We start from the raw sequence: 23275 nt of genomic DNA on the forward strand, positions 1-23275 counted from the left end.
CAGCCCCATCCTACATTGCTGCTTACCCCTTAGAACCATCCTTCCGCATCCTGTGTTGCTGCTTGCCCTTAGAAGTCCTTCTGCCCCATCACCGTTGTTGCCTGTTATGTTATGTTACGGAAACTTTTAAAGGGCACGGTTATCTGGAGGTGTCCTGGCACTAGTTACTTCTCCTTTATGCGGAGCTAGCAAATAAGAGTGTTTATTTATCAAAAAGCCAGGTCTTTAACCCTTTCCTGAAAGCTGGAAGATTGGTGGCATTTCTCAAATGGAATGGCAAGTCGTTCCAAGCTTTTGCCGCGCATGAAGAGAAGCTTCTGCCACCCCACTGAGCTTTTTTTGTTGGTGGAACTATGACCAGCTTAGCTCCCTGAGATCTAAGGGTTCTTGTCGGTATATACCATTGAAACTGGCGTCTTAAATATTCAGTTCCTAAGCCTTGAAGTGTTTTAAAGACCATACAAACAGATTGAAAAAGCAACCAGTTGATCACCGGGAGCCAGTGCAATTTTTTAATCTCTTTGGAAATTGGGGAGAACCTGGATGTGCCCGTAAGTAATCTGGCTGCGGCATTTTATAATAGCTGAAGTTTATACAGAAGTCTTTGTTGCATATTTAGATAAAGGCTGTTACAGTAATCCAGCCTCGACATGACCAGTGCTGTAACCACTGCTTGCCGACTCTCTGAAGGTAAAAACCGCAAGACCTTCTTGACAGTTCCAAGGACGTGCACTGTTTTTGAAGTTACTGCATTTACTTGGGCCCAAAGGAGAGTTTCTCATCCAGTATCATTCCCAAATCTTTCACCTTTTTTGAGGGTGTACGGAGAGTACCTATGGAGGCAGGTCACCAATTAGGGGTCCAAAAATTAAGATCGTTCCCAAACAGCATTATTTCAGTTTTGCCTGAATTATGTTTTAGGCAGTTGTCTGCCATCCATCTCCCAACCGATTCCATACAGACTTGAAAACGTTTATCTATTCCCATCTCTTGGCCAGGTAACAGAGACACCACAATTTTTGTATTATCAGCGTAGGAAGTGAGACCAAACCAGAATGCACTGATAACGGGGGCCAATGATGAGACATACACGTTAAAGAGTTTGGGGCCCAGTGAGGACCCCTGCGGTACACCACATGGCAGTGCAAAGGGTTTGGACTGAAATTTACCTAGATATACAATCTGTCCTCTGACTGAAAGAAAAGATTTAAGAGGATCCCAAGCTTTACCCTGGACCCCACATGCCTTGAGACAGTCCATCAAAATATCATGATGGACAGTATCAAAGGCCGCGGACAGATCCAATAAGAACAGGGCTGCCAAGCCTCCTCGATCCACGGCTTCTCTGATCTCCTCAGTAGCCTTAATGAGAGCAGACTCAGTACTGTGTCCATCTCAAAAGCCATATTGGGAGGGGTCCAGTGCTTGTACTTCCTCCAGAAAAGTACTGAGTTGACGATTCATGATTTTTTAACCATTTTTGCAGGGAGAAGAAGACGAGAGATCGGGCGGAAGTTTTTGGGATCCTTAGTGTCCAGGGTTGGCTTTTTCAGAAGGGGCAATATTGAGGCCACCTTCCAAAGTTAGGGGAACTGTCCTGTTTCAAACATACCACTAAAAATTAATGAGAGAGAAAGAGCGATCGGACCGGGGGCCAGTTTCGCAACCGTCACCGGGCATGGATCAAAAGGCGAGCCCGATTTGGCTCCCATTAGGAGCTCAAGAATATTGTTTGCGGTCCGTGGTGCAAATTTGTCCAAGGCAAGGGGGAAACCCTCATGGGCTTCCGCCAACCCCCCCTCACCCCATCACACATTGTTTGCAGTGTAATAGCACTTTATTTTTTATAGCTGGCAGAGGACGTGCCTGGAGGCATTGACACCATCCATGTTGCACTCTCTCGCTCTCTGCAAGATTCCTCCTGCTAGCAATAAAAAAGAAAATACTATGATTCGGCCTTCAGAGCACTTTTCAATTTTTAAATGTTCAGTCCTACTGCACAACAGCTGCCCTGTTATACAACATGGCCAAAAACATTGATAAAGCCAATAGCTCTCATAGGCGAGACCTATTGGCTTTGACAATGCTTGTCTCCAGAGCGTTAGCCAAGTAATGTGCACCTAGGCCCCCAGGTGAAGGAAAGTCCAAACTACACTGGGACATGAATTAAACGTGTGCACACCAAACATGCACAAATAAAGTACATCTTATATTACAAACACATTTCTGTGTGAATACAACTCTGTATAACACATGACAATTGTGATACCACAGCCAGCCCCTGGCGTGCACAAAGCTGTGCACCGTGTGACACTTCCTCTCTGGTCGTGTGGATCCTTCTACCCTATGGCTGGATAGGACTGCAGGGTAGCACACCTGAAAGAGGAAGATATAGGTACACTCATTTGGGATTGACTTTGGCAGCGCACCCATAAAGCTAGTGATCAGTTTAAATATTAGAGAAGTAAGAAAAACACAAAGATAAAATATCAGTAGGGATTTCGATAGGGAGCAACAGCAAAAGTTCTGGTGGCAGTTCACAACTCCTGCCCTCTCATCCTGCCCCATCGCAGGTGCTGGAGGGATCGCTGCCTTCACAGCTCCTCGAGGGTAATGTGTTTTCTGTCTGTCTTTCCCACAGATTTCCTGCTACTTGAAGACAACAATTTGCTGAGAGAAACACTGCGTGACAAGGAGATGCCTGTGCACGAGTACACGTCCATACGTCTTGGTGGCTATGGTAAGAGGGGAAGGTCTCCAGCTCTGTTGATCCACTGGTCCTGAGACTCGAAGCGAGGGCCCCTGGGACTGTATCTGGCACTTTAATCTCAGCCCAGAGCCCCTTGAACCGGTCCTTGCCCTGCCAATCCAGCAAGAACAATGCAACTTCTAGGCGCATTTCGAGAAGTCTCTAACCTGTCAATGCGCTATCAGTGTCGGAGGAGTCAGAACGGGACATTTTATGGCCACGTCCACTCGACTACAGCTTGGATTAATGAGTGCTTGAGTACTCGATGAGTGATAGGTGTTTGGAGGATGAGTAGTGAAAGGTGTTTGGAGGATGAGTGGTGATAGGTGTTTGGAGGCTTGAGTAGTGATAGGTGCTTGGAGGCTTGAGTAGTGATAGGTGTTTGGAGGATGAGTAGTGAAAGGTGTTTGGAGGATGAGTGGTGATAGGTGTTTGGAGGCTTGAGTAGTGATAGGTGCTTGGAGGCTTGAGTAGTGATAGGTGTTTGGAGGATGAGTAGTGATAGGTGTTTGGAGGTTTGAGCAGTGATAGGTGCTTGGAGGATGAGTAGTAATAGGTGTTTGGAGGCTTGAATAGTGATAGGTGCTTGGAGGCTTGAGCAGTGATAGGTGCTTGGAGGATGAGTAGTGATAGGTGCTTGGAGGCTTGAGTAGTGATAGGTGTTTGGAGGAAGAGTAGTGATAGGTATTTTTAGGCTTGAGTAGCAATAGGTGTTTGGAGTATAAGTAGTGATAGGTGTTTGGAGGTTGAGTAGTGATAGGGGTTTGTAGGCTTGAATAGTGATAGGTGCTTGGTGGCTTGAGCAGTGATTGGTGCTTGGAGGATGAGTAGTGATAGGTGCTTGGAGGCTTGAGTAGTGATAGGTGTTTGGAGGAAGAGTAGTGTTAGGTATTTGTAGGCTTGAGTAGTGACAGGTGTTTGGAGGCTTGAGTAGTGATGGGTGTTTGGAGGATGAGTAGTGATAGGTATTTGTAGGCTTGAATAGTGATAGGTGCTTGGAGGCTTGAGCAGTGATAGGTGTTTGGAGGCTTGAGCAGTGATAGGTGCTTGGAGGCTTGACTAGTGATAGGTGCTTGGAGGCTTGAGCAGTGATAGGTGCTTGGAGGCTTGAGTAGTGATAGGTACTTAGAGGCTTGAGCAGTGATAGGTGCTTGGAGGATGAGTAGTGATAGGTGTTTGGAGGCTTGAGTAGTGATAGGTACTTGTAGGCTTGAGCAGTGATAGGTGCTTGGGGGATGAGTAATAATAGGTACTTGTAGGCTCGAGCAGTGATAGGTGTTTGGAGGCTTGAGTAATGATAGGTGTTTGGAGGCTTGAGTAGTGAGAGGTGTTTGGAGGCTTGAGTAGTGATAGGTGTTTGGAGGCTTGAGTAATGATAGGTGTTTGGAGGCTTGAGTAGTGATAGGTGTTTGGAGGCTTGAGTAGTGATAGGTGTTTGGAGGCTCGAGCAGTGATAGGTGTTTGGAGGCTTGAGTAGTGATAGGTGTTTGGAGGCTTGAGTAATGATAGGTGTTTGAAGGCTTGAGTAGTGAGAGGTGTTTGGAGGCTTGAGTAATGATAGGTGTTTGGAGGCTTGAGTAGTGATAGGTGTTTGGAGGCTTGAGCAGTGATAGGTGTTTGGAGGAAGAGTAGTGATAGGTATTTGTAGTCTTGAGCAGTGATAGGTGTTTGGAGGCTTGACTAGTGATAGGTGCTTGGAGGCTTGAGCAGTGATAGGTGTTTGGAGGCTTGAGTAGTGATAGGTACTTGGAGGCTTGAGCAGTGATAGGTGCTTGGAGGATGAGTAGTGATAGGTGTTTGGAGGCTTGAGTAATGATAGGTGTTTGGAGGCTTGAGTAGTGAGAGGTGTTTGGAGGCTTGAGTAGTGATAGGAGTTTGGAGGCTTGAGTAGTGATAGGTACTTGTAGGCTTGAGCAGTGATAGGTGCTTGGGGGATGAGTAATAATAGGTACTTGTAGGCTCAAGCAGTGATAGGTGTTTGGAGGCTTGAGTAGTGATAGGTATTTGGAGGCTTGAGTAATGATAGGTGTTTGGAGGCTTGAGTAGTGATAGGTGTTTGGAGGCTTGAGTAGTGATAGGTGTTTGGAGGCTTGAGTAATGATAGGTGTTTGGAGGCTTGAGTAGTGAGAGGTGTTTGGAGGCTTGAGTAGTGATAGGTGATTGGAGACTTGAGTAGTGATAGGTGTTTGGAGGCTTGAGTAGTGAGTGGTGTTTGGAGGCTTGAGTAGTGATAGGTGTTTGGAGACTTGAGAAGTGATAGGTGTTTGGAGGCTTGAGTAATGATAGGTGTTTGGAGGCTTGAGTAGTGATAGGTGTTTGGAGGCTTGAGTAGTGATAGGTGTTTGGAGGCTTGAGTAGTGATAGGTACTTGGAGGCTTGAGCAGTGATAGGTGCTTGGAGGATGAGTAGTGATAGGTGTTTGGAGGCTTGACTAGTAATAGGTACTTGGAGGCTTGAGCAATGATAGGTGTTTGGAGGCTTGAGTAGTGATAGGTGTTTGGGGGCTTGAGTAGTGATAGCTACTTGGAGGCTTGAGCAGTGATAGGTGCTTGGAGGATGAGTAGTGATAGGTACTTGGAAGCTTGAGCAGTAATAGGTGTTTGGGGGCTTGAGTAGTGTTAGGTATTTGTAGGCTTGAGTAGTGACAGGTGTTTGGAGGCTTGAGTAGTGATGGGTGTTTGGAGGATGAGTAGTGATAGGTATTTGTAGGCTTGAATAGTGATAGGTGCTTGGAGGCTTGAGCAGTGATAGGTGTTTGGAGGCTTGAGCAGTGATAGGTGCTTGGAGGCTTGACTAGTGATAGGTGCTTGGAGGCTTGAGCAGTGATAGGTGCTTGGAGGCTTGAGTAGTGATAGGTACTTAGAGGCTTGAGCAGTGATAGGTGCTTGGAGGATGAGTAGTGATAGGTGTTTGGAGGTTGAGTAGTGATAGGGGTTTGTAGGCCTGAATAGTGATAGGTGCTTGGTGGCTTGAGCAGTGATTGGTGCTTGGAGGATGAGTAGTGATAGGTGCTTGGAGGCTTGAGTAGTGATAGGTGTTTGGAGGAAGAGCAGTGTTAGGTATTTGTAGGCTTGAGTAGTGACAGGTGTTTGGAGGCTTGAGTAGTGATGGGTGTTTGGAGGATGAGTAGTGATAGGTATTTGTAGGCTTGAATAGTGATAGGTGCTTGGAGGCTTGAGCAGTGATAGGTGTTTGGAGGCTTGAGCAGTGATAGGTGCTTGGAGGCTTGACTAGTGATAGGTGCTTGGAGGCTTGAGCAGTGATAGGTGCTTGGAGGCTTGAGTAGTGATAGGTACTTAGAGGCTTGAGCAGTGATAGGTGCTTGGAGGATGAGTAGTGATAGGTGTTTGGAGGCTTGAGTAGTGATAGGTACTTGTAGGCTTGAGCAGTGATAGGTGCTTGGGGGATGAGTAATAATAGGTACTTGTAGGCTCGAGCAGTGATAGGTGTTTGGAGGCTTGAGTAATGATAGGTGTTTGGAGGCTTGAGTAGTGAGAGGTGTTTGGAGGCTTGAGTAGTGATAGGTGTTTGGAGGCTTGAGTAATGATAGGTGTTTGGAGGCTTGAGTAGTGATAGGTGTTTGGAGGCTTGAGTAGTGATAGGTGTTTGGAGGCTCGAGCAGTGATAGGTGTTTGGAGGCTTGAGTAGTGATAGGTGTTTGGAGGCTTGAGTAATGATAGGTGTTTGAAGGCTTGAGTAGTGAGAGGTGTTTGGAGGCTTGAGTAATGATAGGTGTTTGGAGGCTTGAGTAGTGATAGGTGTTTGGAGGCTTGAGCAGTGATAGGTGTTTGGAGGAAGAGTAGTGATAGGTATTTGTAGTCTTGAGCAGTGATAGGTGTTTGGAGGCTTGACTAGTGATAGGTGCTTGGAGGCTTGAGCAGTGATAGGTGTTTGGAGGCTTGAGTAGTGATAGGTACTTGGAGGCTTGAGCAGTGATAGGTGCTTGGAGGATGAGTAGTGATAGGTGTTTGGAGGCTTGAGTAATGATAGGTGTTTGGAGGCTTGAGTAGTGAGAGGTGTTTGGAGGCTTGAGTAGTGATAGGAGTTTGGAGGCTTGAGTAGTGATAGGTACTTGTAGGCTTGAGCAGTGATAGGTGCTTGGGGGATGAGTAATAATAGGTACTTGTAGGCTCAAGCAGTGATAGGTGTTTGGAGGCTTGAGTAGTGATAGGTATTTGGAGGCTTGAGTAATGATAGGTGTTTGGAGGCTTGAGTAGTGATAGGTGTTTGGAGGCTTGAGTAGTGATAGGTGTTTGGAGGCTTGAGTAATGATAGGTGTTTGGAGGCTTGAGTAGTGAGAGGTGTTTGGAGGCTTGAGTAGTGATAGGTGATTGGAGACTTGAGTAGTGATAGGTGTTTGGAGGCTTGAGTAGTGAGTGGTGTTTGGAGGCTTGAGTAGTGATAGGTGTTTGGAGACTTGAGAAGTGTTAGGTGTTTGGAGGCTTGAGTAATGATAGGTGTTTGGAGGCTTGAGTAGTGATAGGTGTTTGGAGGCTTGAGTAGTGATAGGTGTTTGGAGGCTTGAGTAGTGATAGGTACTTGGAGGCTTGAGCAGTGATAGGTGCTTGGAGGATGAGTAGTGATAGGTGTTTGGAGGCTTGACTAGTAATAGGTACTTGGAGGCTTGAGCAATGATAGGTGTTTGGAGGCTTGAGTAGTGATAGGTGTTTGGGGGCTTGAGTAGTGATAGCTACTTGGAGGCTTGAGCAGTGATAGGTGCTTGGAGGATGAGTAGTGATAGGTACTTGGAAGCTTGAGCAGTAATAGGTGTTTGGGGGCTTGAGTAGTGATAGGTGCTTGGAGGCTTGAGAAGTGATAGGTGTTTGGAGGCTTGAGTAGTGATAGGTGTTCGGAGGAAGATTAGTGATAGGTATTTGGAGGCTTGAGTAGTGATAGGTGCTTGGAGGCTTGAGTAGTGATAGGTGTTTGGAGGAAGAGTAGTGATAGGTATTTGTAGGCTTGAGAAGTGGTAGGTGTTTGGAGGCTTGACTAGTGATAGGTACTTGGAGGCTTGAGTAGTGATAGGTGTTTGGAGACTTGAGCAGTGATAGGTGTTTGAAGGCGTGAGAAATGATAGGTATTTGTAGGCTTGAGTAGTGATAGGTGCTTGGAGGCTTGAGCAGTCTAGATCTGTCATTGACATTCCTCCCCTTAAAAGATCTTTGAGCTCTCCAATGGATATTCAACTCTATACATTGTACTGCGTGCTGTGGATCCTGTCACTTGATGGCCTGCTGGCACATATACTGTGTATCCACTATAGTTTAGGCAGATAAACACAAGCCATGGCATCGAACTTGTGGTCTGTGGCGATACAGACCCTCCAATAACACTATCAGGGATTTCTCGCTCAATTGCCGCTTAACTATTTTGTGAACAAGGGCTGAGAGGGGAAGCTACTGTAGTTCAACTGGTTGTGAGGCACTGCGTTCTTTGAAGGAGCACGTATTGGGTGGGGGGGTATGTAGATAGGAGGTGAGTGATGGAACAGTTCAAATTGTCGTTCTTGGCTGGGGCAAATGGTGAAGAGGCAACCTCCATCTAGCTCCTCTTCTCTTTCTTGAATAGATCTTCCGGTGCAGCTGACCCTACCTGCTGGGTACAAGGACACCATTCACCCTGTGCTTCTGCTCCTGTGAGTATCAAGCCAACACATGCACACAGAGATGCCATGATGTTGGAAAAATTCAAGATTTGTAAGACTCCCCATCACTTCATTTCCCTCATCTTTCTCTGCTTCTCTTTGCAGCAATGATTCCCCGGGAGGTCAGCTGGTAACCCAGGAATTCCAGTTGGGATGGGATTCAGTCCTCCTGGGCTCCACTGGTGCCATCCTGGTTCGGTTTGATGGACGGGGGTCTGGGCATCAAGGACTCCGACTCCTGCAAGAGATCAGCCGGAAGCTGGGCTCCGTAGAAGTCAAAGACTACATTGCTCTTACAGAGTATGTCCCGTTACAAATATGTACTTTTGGTGCATTGATCATAGAGAATCGAGAAGCTTTCAGTGATGTCATCAGATATGTTTAGGTCACAATGTCTTCTAAGGGTGGTGGGTTAGCAGATAATGACAGTACGTAGAGGTCAGTGTTTAACTTGCAGTCTTGTGGTTGTTCCCATGGACCACGTTCACGCTGACATTTGTCATGTGTACGAACACCTGGTTGCAAGCTGTTCTATCACCATTTAATGACATCATCAGCTAGCTACAGTCATCATCAAATATTTTAATGTCATTATGCCTTCTCTTGATGGTGGTTGAGCCAATAATGAGCCCAGTCATATCTCAGCATTCAGAATAAGGGTTTGAGGCTGTCCCCCAAGACTGACTTCACACCAACCTTATTCATGCTTATAGCCATAGAATAAACCAATGCCATGCTGTCCATTTAAAGACATCCTCAGCGAGTGCCATCCGAGATCAGGATGAAATCAACTTATATTTCCTATCATTTTAACCGAGTTTGTAGAGTGAAAAATGAATTCTTTCAGGTTTCTCACTTTTCAAATATGGTAACTCACCTGTTGGTCATGAGATGCAGACTTTAGTAAGTGGGGCAGCTTTCCTATTTTCCCAGTTAAATGCTGAAGTTGATTTCAGGAATCGCAGAGCCAGGTCTTGCCCATTTGATATCTGTACTCTGCTGTACCCTGAGATAGTGAAGCACTGCTGATAACAAAAACATAGACCTGATTTAGATCTTGGTGGGACTCCCATCGTCCCTCTGATGCAGATTATCCAAGTACTCCGCTAAGCTGGTGGTATCCCGCCTGCTGTATCTAGATGTGTGCTCGCTGACCCACCATCCACATTGACAGACTGTTTCCATCACATAAGCGGCGCACCGTCATCAAGGTGGCGGTCTACTCTGCTGGCAAACAGTACTCCATCAGCATCAGGTCGGCGGGTTTGTGCCAAGCCTACTTAGATGTCCCCATTGTGCTGGTATTGTTCTAGTGGTGATTTGCTGATGGAGCTAGGCCCTGGTGGAGTGGAGACTAGTATATACTACTGATTTATGTGTCAATACACACATGTGTCGTGCTTGCTTCTAAAATATATATAGGTAATGTGTTATGCCCCTTTTCTTACATATTGCGAAGCACACAAAGAACACACACACTATTGAATGCACACTCGCAGCCACCAGAAGCACAACACCCACAATCACCATAACAACATACATTTTTTCTAAGTGTCAATACAGATGTGTTAATTTTACCTTGGTAAGTTGTAAAATGTACATTAATGCATTACACATAAAAAATGCATATAAGAGCAATGTAAAATTACACAAGACTAAAGCAATTGTCAACACATTATTCATAGTAAGACAAGTGTAAAAGGAGCTTACCTTAGATTCCGACGACAACAGAGGTGATTAGTGTCATTGTCATGTAGTAGCAGCAAAGGGAGGACCTGGGCAATGGGATTCAAGACGGAAACGGAAGTGGGAAGCAGAAATAAAGGTAAGGTTCTATCTCATTTCCTTAGATTCCGCCAACTCAAAGTAGGAGGTATCCCTGCCAGTTTCCTTGATGGAAAGGCACAGCGTGATTGCCTAGGCCATAATCTTGGATGGACTCTCGCCAACAGCTCTTCTGCCTATGACACCATCGACTTGGGTGAAGATTCCTGGCGGAGTCAGTGGCAGTTGGACGGTCTTTTGTCCATGGACCCACTAACATCTAAATAGAGCAGGTGGACCGCCAAGTAGGCAGGTGTTGAAACTGTAGAAAAAGTGAAGGCAGGACCAGATCTGCCAAGATCTAATTCAGGCCCTTCGTTTTAGAAAACAGAGCATGGTCTAGCCAAAACCACATCTGTTGTCACCCGGGTAGGGGCAAGAGGGACAGCATTTATATCACCTGGTTGGAAGCAGAAGAGGGTTTTTGGTATCATGGAGTGGGGCCTTCATTTGGTGATATCTGCTCTTCACTGTGGAGGTGCAGAACCTGCTAGGATGGTTTGGGTCTCCAGCTCCACAGTTACTTACCAAAGTTGGCTTTTGGCATGCCACAGATTGTTTGGATAGCTAAAGGTTCCCTCACAATGTGTCCCTTTTGTGGTGGTATAGCATTACTAATCAACAGGTAGTGGGCAATGTAACACTCCCCAACACGAGAGGCCACAGGAGATCTTTGGGGGTTCACAAAGGATCTTCTCTTGGTAAATATATACACTGATATGTGACGGACTCACATAATAAGCGTGTCCACTGTGTCCTGGGATTCAAATGAGTTAATACACTGTAATTGGATTCAACACGCCTACATTTATTCCAAAAACAGCTGTCCCAAACCCAATCCTATGGGGCATGAAGAATTTCTCAAACTCGAGCAATAGGCAGGAACTACCTTCCCTACTCTTCTCAGAGAATATGACGCGTAAATAAGGAATTACACACAGGCAGAGCCCAGGTGTCCTGCACAGTTTAAAGGACGGCCTTTCACCTGATTTTAAACAAGTGAGCTCTCCTCTCCAGAGAGGTAAAACAAGAAATAAGCCTAAAAAACAAAAGAAAAAATAGTAAGAACAGCTCTACATTTAGGTAAGGAGGGGGAGGCTAGCCGATACTCTTGGTAAACAAGAATAAAAAGAGATTTTGAGCTCTTCTTAGAAATTAAAAATACACAGATCTGTTCTCACTTAGTCACACAGACATGTAGACGTAAACGCATACTCCACATGCAAAGCAGAGACTGACAGGCACTCTGTGCAGTCATGCATGAATCTCTTTAGGTAATCTCATTAAATTCACATTGTATTCAGGAAGCACACTCACTCCCTTCCTCCAGTCCTCTCATTGTTCATTCACAGCCAATGATGATATCATACACCAGATTCACTCTTTGTGAATAAACAGTTCACACAGGCGTGTTGTACCCACCGTCAGGTGTTCAGGCATTCCTTTGGAAAATCTTTAGGGTGTGCTGAAAAATGGCCTCTGACAGAAAAAAGTTCAAACATTGTCCAAGAGTTGTACTCGACTTCTCAATCCCAACTAGGGTGACAAATCCACCAGCAAGAAGGTCAGGGGGGCCACTAAGGAGTATTTGGACAGTTAATTAGTCCATATTTGAACTTCATAGCACCACCACCATAGATTTCAATAGAGTGGTCCTGATGCTTCAGATGCAGGAGATGGAGGATGTTCATGGATGCTCTGGGAGCTGTACGGTCAACAGGGATATCGTTGCGGTTAGCCCTCGGTCCACGGGTCATGTTGGGCAACTTTGAAAACAGAGGTCGGGGTCCTCTTTGAGCCAGTAGAAGGTAAGCTGCTGCTGGGCTACCAGTCTCCTTCCACAGCAGACCCAGCAGTATCCTTTAGTGGGGGCTGGTCTCCCTCTTGGGTGACCAATCTAGACGCAGGCAACATTACCGGGTCTGGCAGACTCAGGTGTAACTAGTGGCCATCGAGGATTGGTCTCTTGGGGCACCCAGAGGCGGTCAGCAGCTATTCTCCAGAAGTGGCTACTGACTTGCTGAGTTGGGCTAATTCACCTTTGATGGCCCTGATGCTGGACCCAGGGGGTCAGCCAACTGCACCTTGGAGTTACTTCTTTCAAAGGGGCCTTGGGAGTGACTTTTCCTCAAGCTGAAAGCCACAAGAACAGTCCTCTCTTCGCTAGCCCAAGGTGGGGGAGGTGCAGTAAGGCAGACAGTGTAGACTCTCTTTGCCACATCCAGGGGTCAGCAGGGTTGTCCTACTTTGGTCCTTTCTCCATTTCTGTCGAGATCTGAGGTTCTGAGGTTCAGGGTGCCGGGGGATGATGCTGTCACTAGCCAATGGGCTTCCAGAATCTCTACTGCCATGTGAGGACTTCCGGTAATGTGTGGCATCCAGTAATCACTTGGTGCCTATTCTGCCCACTTTCAAGATGTCTGAATCCTTCCTTGAATGCTAGGACTTAGTAGCCCACCCTAGAGGTGTGGCTATCCGTGGGCTGCACACCCACAGGAAAACCAGTTTGGGCACTGGTTTCCCCTCTCTGCCACCCTGTATACCTGAACAAAGGGGCAACCCTTCAGGATTGTGATTGCCATTTGTCCCCCAGAGGTTGCTTCGCCTTTCAATCTCACCTTTTGGGCCAACAACCTGAGGGCGTCCTGCAGGGGGGAGGTAACACCTCTCCCTACAGAAGGCTGCTATTGTACCTGTGCCTGTGAGTCATTCACACTACTCCCCAGGACGGCAGAAGGCTGTCTGGTGGCCAGTGACCATGTGAGGCCACTGGACAACTGGCCTTCAGAGTGGCAACTTTCTAAATGTTCCCATGAGGCACAGGGTCAAGACTGATTTGCATATGGCTGGGTTCAAACTATATTGGCATGGTGAGCAAAAAAACAATGGATTTAGGCCCAGATCTCTGTACTGGGGTGAATGTATGACATCGTTCTGCATTCTGTCCACCAACTGTTGTTTTTGCAACTTTCTAAAAGTAACATTAAATTCGATTTGGGCATCAAGTCGGGTTCAATGCCACAATTAATTTGATACCTTGAAGTGCTCACCTTAGTAGTCCCATTCAGAAGTTAGCGGGGATGAGGGGTCAGCTGGTAACCCTGTGTTAGCCAAAGGGGCTAGTAACTCTTCCACAGCAAAAACGACAATTTGGAAGCTTTACTGTTAGAACATATAATAAAATATGTGTCTTACTCAATAATATAGATCTATGTGCCTTAGTGCATGGTAGGCCTACCTTAAGGGAGACATAGATGTATATATTGTTAAGGGAAGTGGGGGCTTTGCCATTGTATTAAATGGCTAAGTTGATCTAGCAGTTTTAAACTGCCCTTCCAGTCTGCAGTGGCAGGCTGGGAGCCATTTTGTACTTTGTCGCACACAGGGTGGCACATTCAGTGCTGCAGCACTAAATAAGCACTATACCGGGGATTTATAAGCAAGTCAGTTGGGGATAGCCAATTTGACATAGTAGTGGGTTAGAACACTGGCACTGAGGTCTGGTTAGCAGACCTCGGTGCACTCTCAAAGTTGAAAAACATGCAGCATCTGTCCAAAATTGTGGGGTTGAACAAGCATTTCCTTACAGAAACAATAAAAACATTGTCATTCAACCAGGGCTAGCTGTTCTACTGGTGATGCCTGAGGTAACAATCATTTTTGGTGCCCCCACCCCCATGGCCTCCTCGCGGATTCTCTCACTACTACTGGGCAAAAGTGCCCCTCATCTCTCCAATCATAAATTATTGCTAAACACAGCGAACCCCCTGAGGTCAGCACCCCCTTCCACAAGTCAGCGCCCAGTGCGGCCGCACCAGTCGCACTGCCCTAAAGCCGGCCCCGCATTCAACATGAGTTGAATCTGGCAATCAGAATGGCTTGCCGTACCACAGAATAGGCCTTCTCTAGATGAAATTTTACGTGTCCTGAGGGCTACTGGACCCCTCCTTAGAGATTTGCAGTTCAAGGTGTGGATGAGTAGTGTTTTCTCGGCTTAAGGAATTGACAACCTCTCCTCAAGTAACTTTGCTTCTCTCCAAGAGACTCCAGACTTCGCTAACAGGGATCTTTCCTTACAGGTGGTTGATGAAGTTGCCTTACATAGACCGTCATCGGATTGGAGTCTACGGAAAGGTAAGAAGGCACCCTTTCGCTATTATTTGAATTTGCCACTCCCTCCTACTACAGTAGAAGAAGGGCATTGCAAGGGAAAAATAGGTGAAGTGAAAGGGAAGATGGGGCATGCGAAAGATGAGGCAGGCTCAGTTTCATCTTCCTTGATCCAGGCTTTTTGCAGAGAATGTAAGGCCCACCAGTTTCTTGCATGCCCAGTGATTCTATGAATTACTTCCTTGAGGATTAAATGTTCTTGTGTCTCTTAATTGTGCTTAGCTTTTGATTTTTGAATCATTACTAAATGCAGTTTAGGTGATTTTAATCTTGGACGTAATTTATGCATATCCTAGTTGTATCTGCTGCCACAATCAGCAGCTGCTGTACTCGACTTGTCCTTGCTAACCCTAGTAGCACTGCTTATGTTCTATGATATGTCCATCCACTAATCCCTCGCCGGCAAATAGGAGGCTATTGAGCGACGAATGGCGGGACAAGGGGTCAACTCTGTAATGTCAGTGATGGTCAAACTCTATCCAGATATTCAACAGTTTGCAGTCGTATTATGCGTTGCTTACATCAATGCGAGATCTATTGTGCGCTATAGACACATGTCAACTGTATTCTAGTGCATCACTACAATAGCCCAGCACCCCTGCTGCCTTTATCCCCTAAGTAGGTATTAAGAACTAATTGAAATGAGTGCTACAGAATTGTTTCTTTCAAACCGTATATATCGTAACTTATAAACTAACCCCAACTATTACCCCCGCCCTAAATCCTCCCAGGTGTGTCTCATATATCTTAACCCCTACGTAGCTGGTTTAGGGATGTCCTACTCTTGGTTCAAATAGATACTATTATAGGCCAATATTGGTATCCTGACAATTGTAGGGGATACAGCGACTGTATGCCAACTGCTTTACTCGTCAGTTAGCGGAGTTCAGGGGCCAGACCTAAACATCTATGTAAGTTAATGACTGCCCTCCTCCCATCAGTGCTGTTGCCAAAGAAAAACCATACAGTACCTAACAATCTAGGGCACTTTAATAGCATTATGTTGTGTGTGGGTTGCTGATAATTCAAGCTCAGTCAGCTGGATAAATATACAAAATAATCACAGCTGTGTGGAGGGGAAACCCTTTTTTGTGGAACTACACAACTTCTTCCCAATCAAACATGTACTCTCGACTCCCAACATGTGGGTGGAACCAAAGTCCATTTGGAAAGTCTCATATAATTTTATAGCAACAGCTGGGCTGTCAAGCCAGACCATGAGAAGGTTTGTTTGGGGTAGAAATGCTTTCTTATTAATAAAGCCAACCCATCCATTGTGGCACACTTTAAATCCTGTGTTTGTGGATCTCCAGACCAAACATTCCTAACATATACTGCCTACCAGTATGGATGACATCTGACGTCTACACCTTGTAGGAGTCACATACCCTACATAGAGTCATATTACCTTATATAACATTTCCTATACACTAATTTACACATAACAGATTAATTGTCTCTGTATAATGTATGTGTGATGTAAAATGCTCTGACATCCTACACTGGTAGGAGTTGCACCATAGAACAAATGAAATGCATGTGAGAGAGAGGTTATGGAGAGATGAGGGGCGCTGTTGCAGGGTGGTAGTAAGGGAATAAGTGGAGAAGGAGGTCATTGGGGATGGCACCAGGCGCCACCAGTGCTAAAGCCAGTCCTGTGTCTAAAGATTTAGTTCCAGGACTGTCTCGACATTTTGAGTGGGGCTGTCTTTAAGCTGTTGCAGGGCTGTCTCAGGAACATGTCCTTAGCTGGTCAATGTTTCTGCACAATGCTCTCCACTGTTTGTGTTTATTGGCAGTCAAGCCAATCTATCAAGCACTGCACATTTTAATTAAACTACAGGGGTGTCATGTGGCTGGTCCCAGACCAATGATCTAACCAAAGCACTTTAATAATCTCTTCCCTCTTCTAGGCCTATGGAGGTTTCTTAACACTAAAGCTGTTGGCAGCGACTGATGCGTTGTTCAAGTGTGGTGTGGCAGTAGCACCGATCACAAACTTCAGACTTCACGGTAAGCAAGGACTGCACCTCTAGATGTAGATGGGTGTTGGGTAGATCAAGACAACCAGGTCAAGGCTAAATTGGAACTGCTGAGGACTGGGAAGGCCTTGTGTCTGTATAGAAGAAGATAGGTGTAAAAAACCCGGATTGATTTGAGCACGAAAAGAGAGCCATAGAGAGGGTAAATGAAATCTACTGCAGCACAAAACTAGAAAGGTGATAGGCATGGTTCTGTAAAGGTACTATCAACTAATTAAATGGGACATGAGGATTTGAGTCTTTCTCCCATTTTTAGGTCGCAGCCTACCAAACAGCACAGCTGTCTGGTTTACTAAAGACATTCTGGGGATATTTAGAAAGCTGACCTAGTAATGCATTCCGCCTGTTGCTTACCATTGGCTTTGTGGTTTGTAACTCACATTTTCTGGCTTTCTATTTGCTGGCATTATTTGCTTTAGGCTGTCCAGCTCGTGTTTGCTCCACCCGTTGCCAAAAACTTGTTTACTGTATTCTTCCACAACCTCGCTTTCTGTGTACAGGCCTTTACATCTTGTTCTTTTCTTTTCACATTTGCTGTGCATTCAAAGACAGAGAAGGGAGCTTTTTTTTCTCAGACTTCAAAATAAAAGTATTTATGTGACAATCCTGCTGAGTATCCATGAAAGAGGAGAGGGTATAAGATGTTTTTAGGACCCAAAAAAAGAACTGTGGTGATGTTTCAGAATATAATAGAATTAATACAAATGAGAAACACTTTTTTTTGTAATTCTGAAGTGTGTTGGAAACAAATATTTGAATATGATCAAGACACATCAATACACTAGGTGATGACATTTGCACACATTATCGTTTGTGTGCAGTAAAACTGTATTTGGTGTAAATGTAATGGTCATTTCAATCGCAAATGTGTTGTCTGTAATGGCAGTGTGCGACCACACCATGCATACTCCACATTACACCACTCCACTCTACTCCACTCTAAGCCTTTCCACTCCACTCCATGCCACACCACTCCATTCTGCAACACTCCATTCTTCTCTACGACATGCCACTCCACTCTGTGCCCCTCCACTCTGTCACTCTATGACACACTATGCCAATCGACTCCAAGCCACTCCAATTTTCGCCACTCACTACACAACACAACACTCCACTGTATGCCTCTCCACTCCACACCACTTACCCCCTCCACTCTACCCCACTCCAATCTACCCCACTCCAATCTATCCCACTCCAATCTATCCCACTCCACTTTAATGTACCCCAATCTACCCCACCCGACTCCACTAAGCCACAATCTATCCCAATCTACTCTACTCCAATCTGCCACACTCCACTCCATTTGACTTCACCCAATATACCACACTCCACTTCAATCTACCCCACTCCAATTTACCCCGCCCCAATTTACCTACCCCACTCCACCCCATCGCACTCCAATCTACCCTACCTCTATTAACCCCACTCTAACCCTATCTACCCCACTCCACCCCAATCTGCCCCAATCCAGTCCACTGCAATACAATATATCACATTCCACTACAATCTACTAGACTCCACACCACTCTACTCCAATGTTCCCCACTCCACTCCACTCCAAGCTACTCCACTCCACTTAACCCCACTCCCCTCCAATCTTCCCCACTCCATATCAATCTATCACACTCCACTCAAATCTACAGCACACTGCTCCAATCTACCACGCCACTCCAATCTACCCCATCCACTCCAATCTACCCCACTCCACTCTATCCCACTCCACTCCACTCCAAACTCCATTGTAATTTATCTAACTCTTATCCACTACAATTTCCCCAATCCACTCCACTAAACCACTTCACCACAATCTACCCCACCCTAATCTCCCCCAATCTAACCCAATCTACCTCAATCTACCCCACCGCAATATACCACAATTTACCCCTCTCTACTCCAATCTACCTTATTCCAATCCACCCAATTTACCCCACTACACTCCAAACTCCACTGCAATAGATCCAGCTCCTATCCACTCCAATCTAACCCACCCCACTTCAATCCAACCCACGTCACCACAATCTACCCCACACCAATCTACCACAATCTACCCCAGTCCAGTATATCCCACTCCAACCTATCCCACTGCAAACTACTCCACTACAATCTACCCCACTCCAATCTACCCCCTCCAATCTACCTGACTCTATTGCAATCAACCCTACTCTAATCCACCAAATCTACCCCACTCCACTCTAATCTACACCACTCCACTCTAATCTACCCCACTCCACTTTTCCCCAGCTATCTCAATCCAATCCAATCTGGACTCTACTCCACCCCATTGCACTCCAATCTACCCCACTCCACTCTACCCCAATCTACCCCACTGCAATCTACACACTGCAATCCACCCAATCTACCACACTTCAATCTACCCCAATCTACCACACTGTATTTAACTCTACTCAATCAACCCCACTCCACCATGCTCCAACAAACCTCATGCCACCCATATCTACGCCACTCCAGTCCAATCTAACCATCTTCACCCCAATATTTTTATGCCATCCCACTCCAATCTAACCTACCCCACTCCACCCAATCTACCCCACTCCACTCGACCCCAATCTACCTCACTCCAATCTACCACAATCTAGCCCATGCCAGTCCAATCTAAACAATCTATCCCACTTCACAATACCACAATCTAACCCACTCCTCTCCAGTCTACCTTACTCCAACACACCCAATCAACCCCAGTCCACTTTAATCTACCCCACTCCACTCTACCACACACCACTCCACTCTACCCAAATCCACTCCACTCTACTTCACTCCAATCTACCCCACTCCAATCTACTCCACTCCACTCAAACCTACCCCACTCCACTTCAATCTAACCCAATCCACCCCAATCCATCCCACTCTACCCCATTCCAACCTACCCAATCCCACTCCACCAAAATCTACCCTACTCAAATATACTGATTCACAAACTACCCCACTCCACTCTACACCTATCTACTCCACTCCAGTCTACTCCACTCCAATCTATGCCACTCTACCCCAATCTACCCCATTTGGTCCCATTATACCCCACTGCAATTTACCCCACTAAACCCCACCCCACTCTACCCCACTACAATCCAACACACTCCACTGCAATCTTTACCACTCCAATCTACCCCACTCCACTCCAACCTACTCCACTCCACACTACCCTGCTTCAATCATCCCTCTTCAATCTTTCAGTTTCAACCGTCCTTGCCCTCTTGATCGGCCCAATGCATGAATGCTGTCTTAAGCGCTGCTCAAATTATGTCTTAAGTGCTGCCCAAAGAGGTCCATTAGGCAATGGTACAACGTTGGGGCTGCTGACCATCCTGACGGCTGCTGGGGCTGAGAATCTGGGTGCTATTTTGTCTTCTTCGGGGGAGTGGCTGTGCCCCCTTGTGGACCGCAAATCGGCATCGGATCTCCCTGTTGGCTGCTGGGGCTCTAAGTCTAGGCTCCTTTCTTGCATATTTCTGTTGGGATTGCCCTTGCCCCCGGGCAGAGTCGCGGAGCAGCTTGGTTCTCCATGATGGCTGCCGGGGCTCCAAATCTGGACTCTATCTTGCTTCTCCACTTAGGTCTGCCTCAGCCCGAGCGGGGCCGAGGAGCGATTTGGATCGGCCTGCCTGTCTGACGGCGCTGCTACTGTGTACTAACAAAGTTACTTATATTAATCTTACAGTACTGGTTAAAGGTATGGAATTTCTATGTACTTGTTCATGTTGTACGATATTTTAAGTGCACTTGAATTTTCAACTTGACAATCTACGAATTCTTAGAATCTTATTGCTATCATCTGAAGTTAACCTAAGTGGTTTCTGCTGAAGCCTTCGTGTTACCTTTGTGTTACCAATTGCTCGCAGATGTGCATATCGATAGGGCTGCTACAGAATTGGATTTTGTGCACAAGAGGCTCTTTGATTGAATTTTCCATTGATTGGAAAAAAGAAGCTCTATTATTCACTAAGCTGCAACATATAAACAAATGTTTTTGGTTCAGCCTTGCCCTATCTGGAAGCTGCTCCTGTGTCCTCACTGATCTCTTCCCCCCAAAAGTGCGCCTTCTAACAGACGCCATAGATTTGTCCTGGTGTGATACCAATTATCTTTGGCCGTTTGAGTGCTGACTTTGATCTGCCCCCCTTCCTCTCCTATGCTGGAGGCTGGCTCCATACTTTCCCTGAAACCTGAGGGGCGCTAGCCAACCTGAAACTCGTCCCTCGCCCGTACTCGGCCCTCACTAAGTTTGGAGTATGTCTGTGCAGCCCTCGGAGGCTCCTCACCTCCACTCCCATGCCCAACCTGCCCATTCTCCAGAGCTGCTTGCCTAGCTGTTTTCCTGACTCTTCATGACTGAGGGGCCTGCTCATTTGTGGCTCCCCTCAGCGCTGGAGACTGGCTTCTTGAAATGTCTGGTAATTTCAGGGGGGGTGCTGGTCATCTTGAGATGACCCTCCTTATCTTAAATCGGTCATCACAGATCATGGAGTGAGTCGGCTGCGGCCCTCTCAAAGCTTTTTGTAAGGGCCTACTTGAGTATTGGCCTGCCCTGCGGGTGACTGAGAGAAGACCCCTTTTGCCCGCCATCTTCCGGACGCATTTGACACACAGTGAGGGCATTAGCAAAGCCACAGAGAACACATATGTCTGGGGTTGACCCTGCCAGTGAGCCCTTGAGGGTGAGGTATTGCTCTTCAATCCTCTAGTCTAACATCCTTTCCCTCCCCATCCATGACAAAATCTTGCAGTTCAATTATATCTAGATACTAATTTGTCTTCAGTAATGTACCTCCATATCCCCATCGACAGTGCCCTTGCGAGATGTGGCACAAACTCTTGGAGCATCACGTATTGGAACGCTAAAAAGAATCTCAAATACAAACTACTGAAACAGTACCTGGAAACTCTAATAGCTGATACCTACCACAACATGACAAATTGCACAAAGAAAACTGACTTTATCTTCTATTCCAAACACCCAGCCAGATGGAAAAACATCTTCCTTCTCCTCCTTCAAGTCCATAAACAAGCCAAATACCCTATGGAACAAAACTGACAACATCCCGTTCCCCTTCTTTTAGAGGGTAAATTGATATGTCCATTTTCAGGACAGCAAATATACTCATACAAGCCACTGACCCTCACCTCAACATCTTTGATGGACACTTCCGTTCATTGTTCACTTCACTCATACAACTGGGCTAATCACCCCAAACAAATCTCTCCCCATACCACAATCCATCAACCCAGAACAGCCTGCCTTTCTTCCTCCTAGGGATTCACCATCTAGCTCTGTGTCAACCCTTGACATTTCTATCAACCCTGCTGTGCCTACCAACACACACCGCCAAACAATACCCTCAAGAATGACTTCTCATGCTCCCACCCTATCCTGCAATCTCATGAAAACAAACCCAGATGATACTCGCACCAAGCCTAGGGCTGCAGACCCCTCCCCTAGTCCTTCATCCACTGATCTAAGAGCAGATGCTCTTCCTTCAAACGATAACACTACTCTACTCACACAAACTATGGATGATCCCAAGTCCTTTGACACTGTTCAACCCTATAGCTTAGTGCTCTCTGCTTTACTCAGGACTGGCCACGTATTCTCCCTCTCTCAATGTATGCAACTCTCGGACTCCCCCGAACACAACCAGCAACGTTGGCACCCCCTCCAACTCTCACCGCAGACAATTGCCTACCAGAAGGTACCCACCTGCTCCCACCCTTATGTACAACCTCTCTGTAGCAAATCCAGATGAAGCCTACTGCAAACCTAGTGACGAGGGCCCCATCCTTAGACCATCATCGACTCAATACTCAGCTAACACTCCCCCCCTTCCCAAGGCAGACCCTATGCATCCCACCCAGACTGTCTTCAATCCTTGTCCTAACAACATAGATCACCCATAGCGCTGTGATTTCTGTTCCTTCATACGCAGGTCTTCCTGTGTTTTCTTCTACCCTAAATGTGGGATGCACCTCTAACACTCTTTCACAGATTCTGATCTGAATAGAGCGCAAACTCAACTCTCTCGCTACCGACTTAGCACATCTTAGACAGGATCTCTCAAACCAGGTCATCCTTGCCTGCTCTCACACACACGAGAGTCAGAAATTGACTCCTCATACATGTTCTCTGACTACCTTACAATCCTCCCACTGGCTCGCCATTTCCCTATGCTGGCTGGACTGTGGGCCCCATTGCTCACAGTGCCCTTTATCCACACTGGAAAAAGATGCTCTCAGAGAATCTTACCTCCCCAAGACCTAATACCATGGTCCATAATCCTCCCACTACAATCCCAGCAATAGTGGGCATAAATAGAACCCCTGTAATGTCTAACTCACCCAGACCTCCTGCTCAATACACCACCATCCATACCCAAATTTTTTCTAAGGATAATCCCTGCCCTCTATCTCGCATGCTAACCAACTGTAGATCAGCAGCACAACATGCTACTATTATTGCTGAAACCATCCTCAGTGAGGGAATTGATATCACTTTCCTCACAGAATCTTGGCTCTCTGACCACTCTATTGCCATACTTGACCTACTTACACTTCCTGGTTACTCCATCATTAGACATGACAGACTTGAAAGAACAGGTGGAGGTCTAGCCATATCAACAAAGCCGAAATTCAACTTTCCATTAAAAAAAATGCAGACTACTTCCCCCATAGTCTTCCCACCTATCAAACTTTACACCATCTACCACCCACCTGGTGAGCACCCTCTCTTCGCTGAAGTGTTATCTGACCTACTTACTCAGTTCTCCCTTACTGACACGATGGACGTGGTTTTGGGCGATTTCAACATTCATTGGAACAACTCAAAAGACACCACAG

General features: G+C 46.2%; 1 protein-coding gene across 1 annotated transcript in view; it reads left to right on the forward strand.

Moving 5' to 3' along the window:
• The window catches only part of LOC146833288 (inactive dipeptidyl peptidase 10-like), a 574623-nt gene that overhangs the window by 420498 nt on the left and 130850 nt on the right, over positions 1-23275 (forward strand). The window contains exons 18-22 of the mRNA XM_085601000.1: positions 2642-2740; positions 8318-8384; positions 8499-8693; positions 14297-14351; positions 16301-16400. Coding sequence (XP_085457126.1) covers positions 2642-2740; positions 8318-8384; positions 8499-8693; positions 14297-14351; positions 16301-16400 — 516 coding nt within the window. The remainder of the gene's footprint in view (positions 1-2641; positions 2741-8317; positions 8385-8498; positions 8694-14296; positions 14352-16300; positions 16401-23275) is intronic.

Source organism: Triturus cristatus, chromosome 4_2, assembly GCF_964204655.1.
Source record: "Triturus cristatus chromosome 4_2, aTriCri1.1, whole genome shotgun sequence".
Taxonomy (NCBI): Eukaryota; Metazoa; Chordata; class Amphibia; order Caudata; family Salamandridae; genus Triturus; species Triturus cristatus.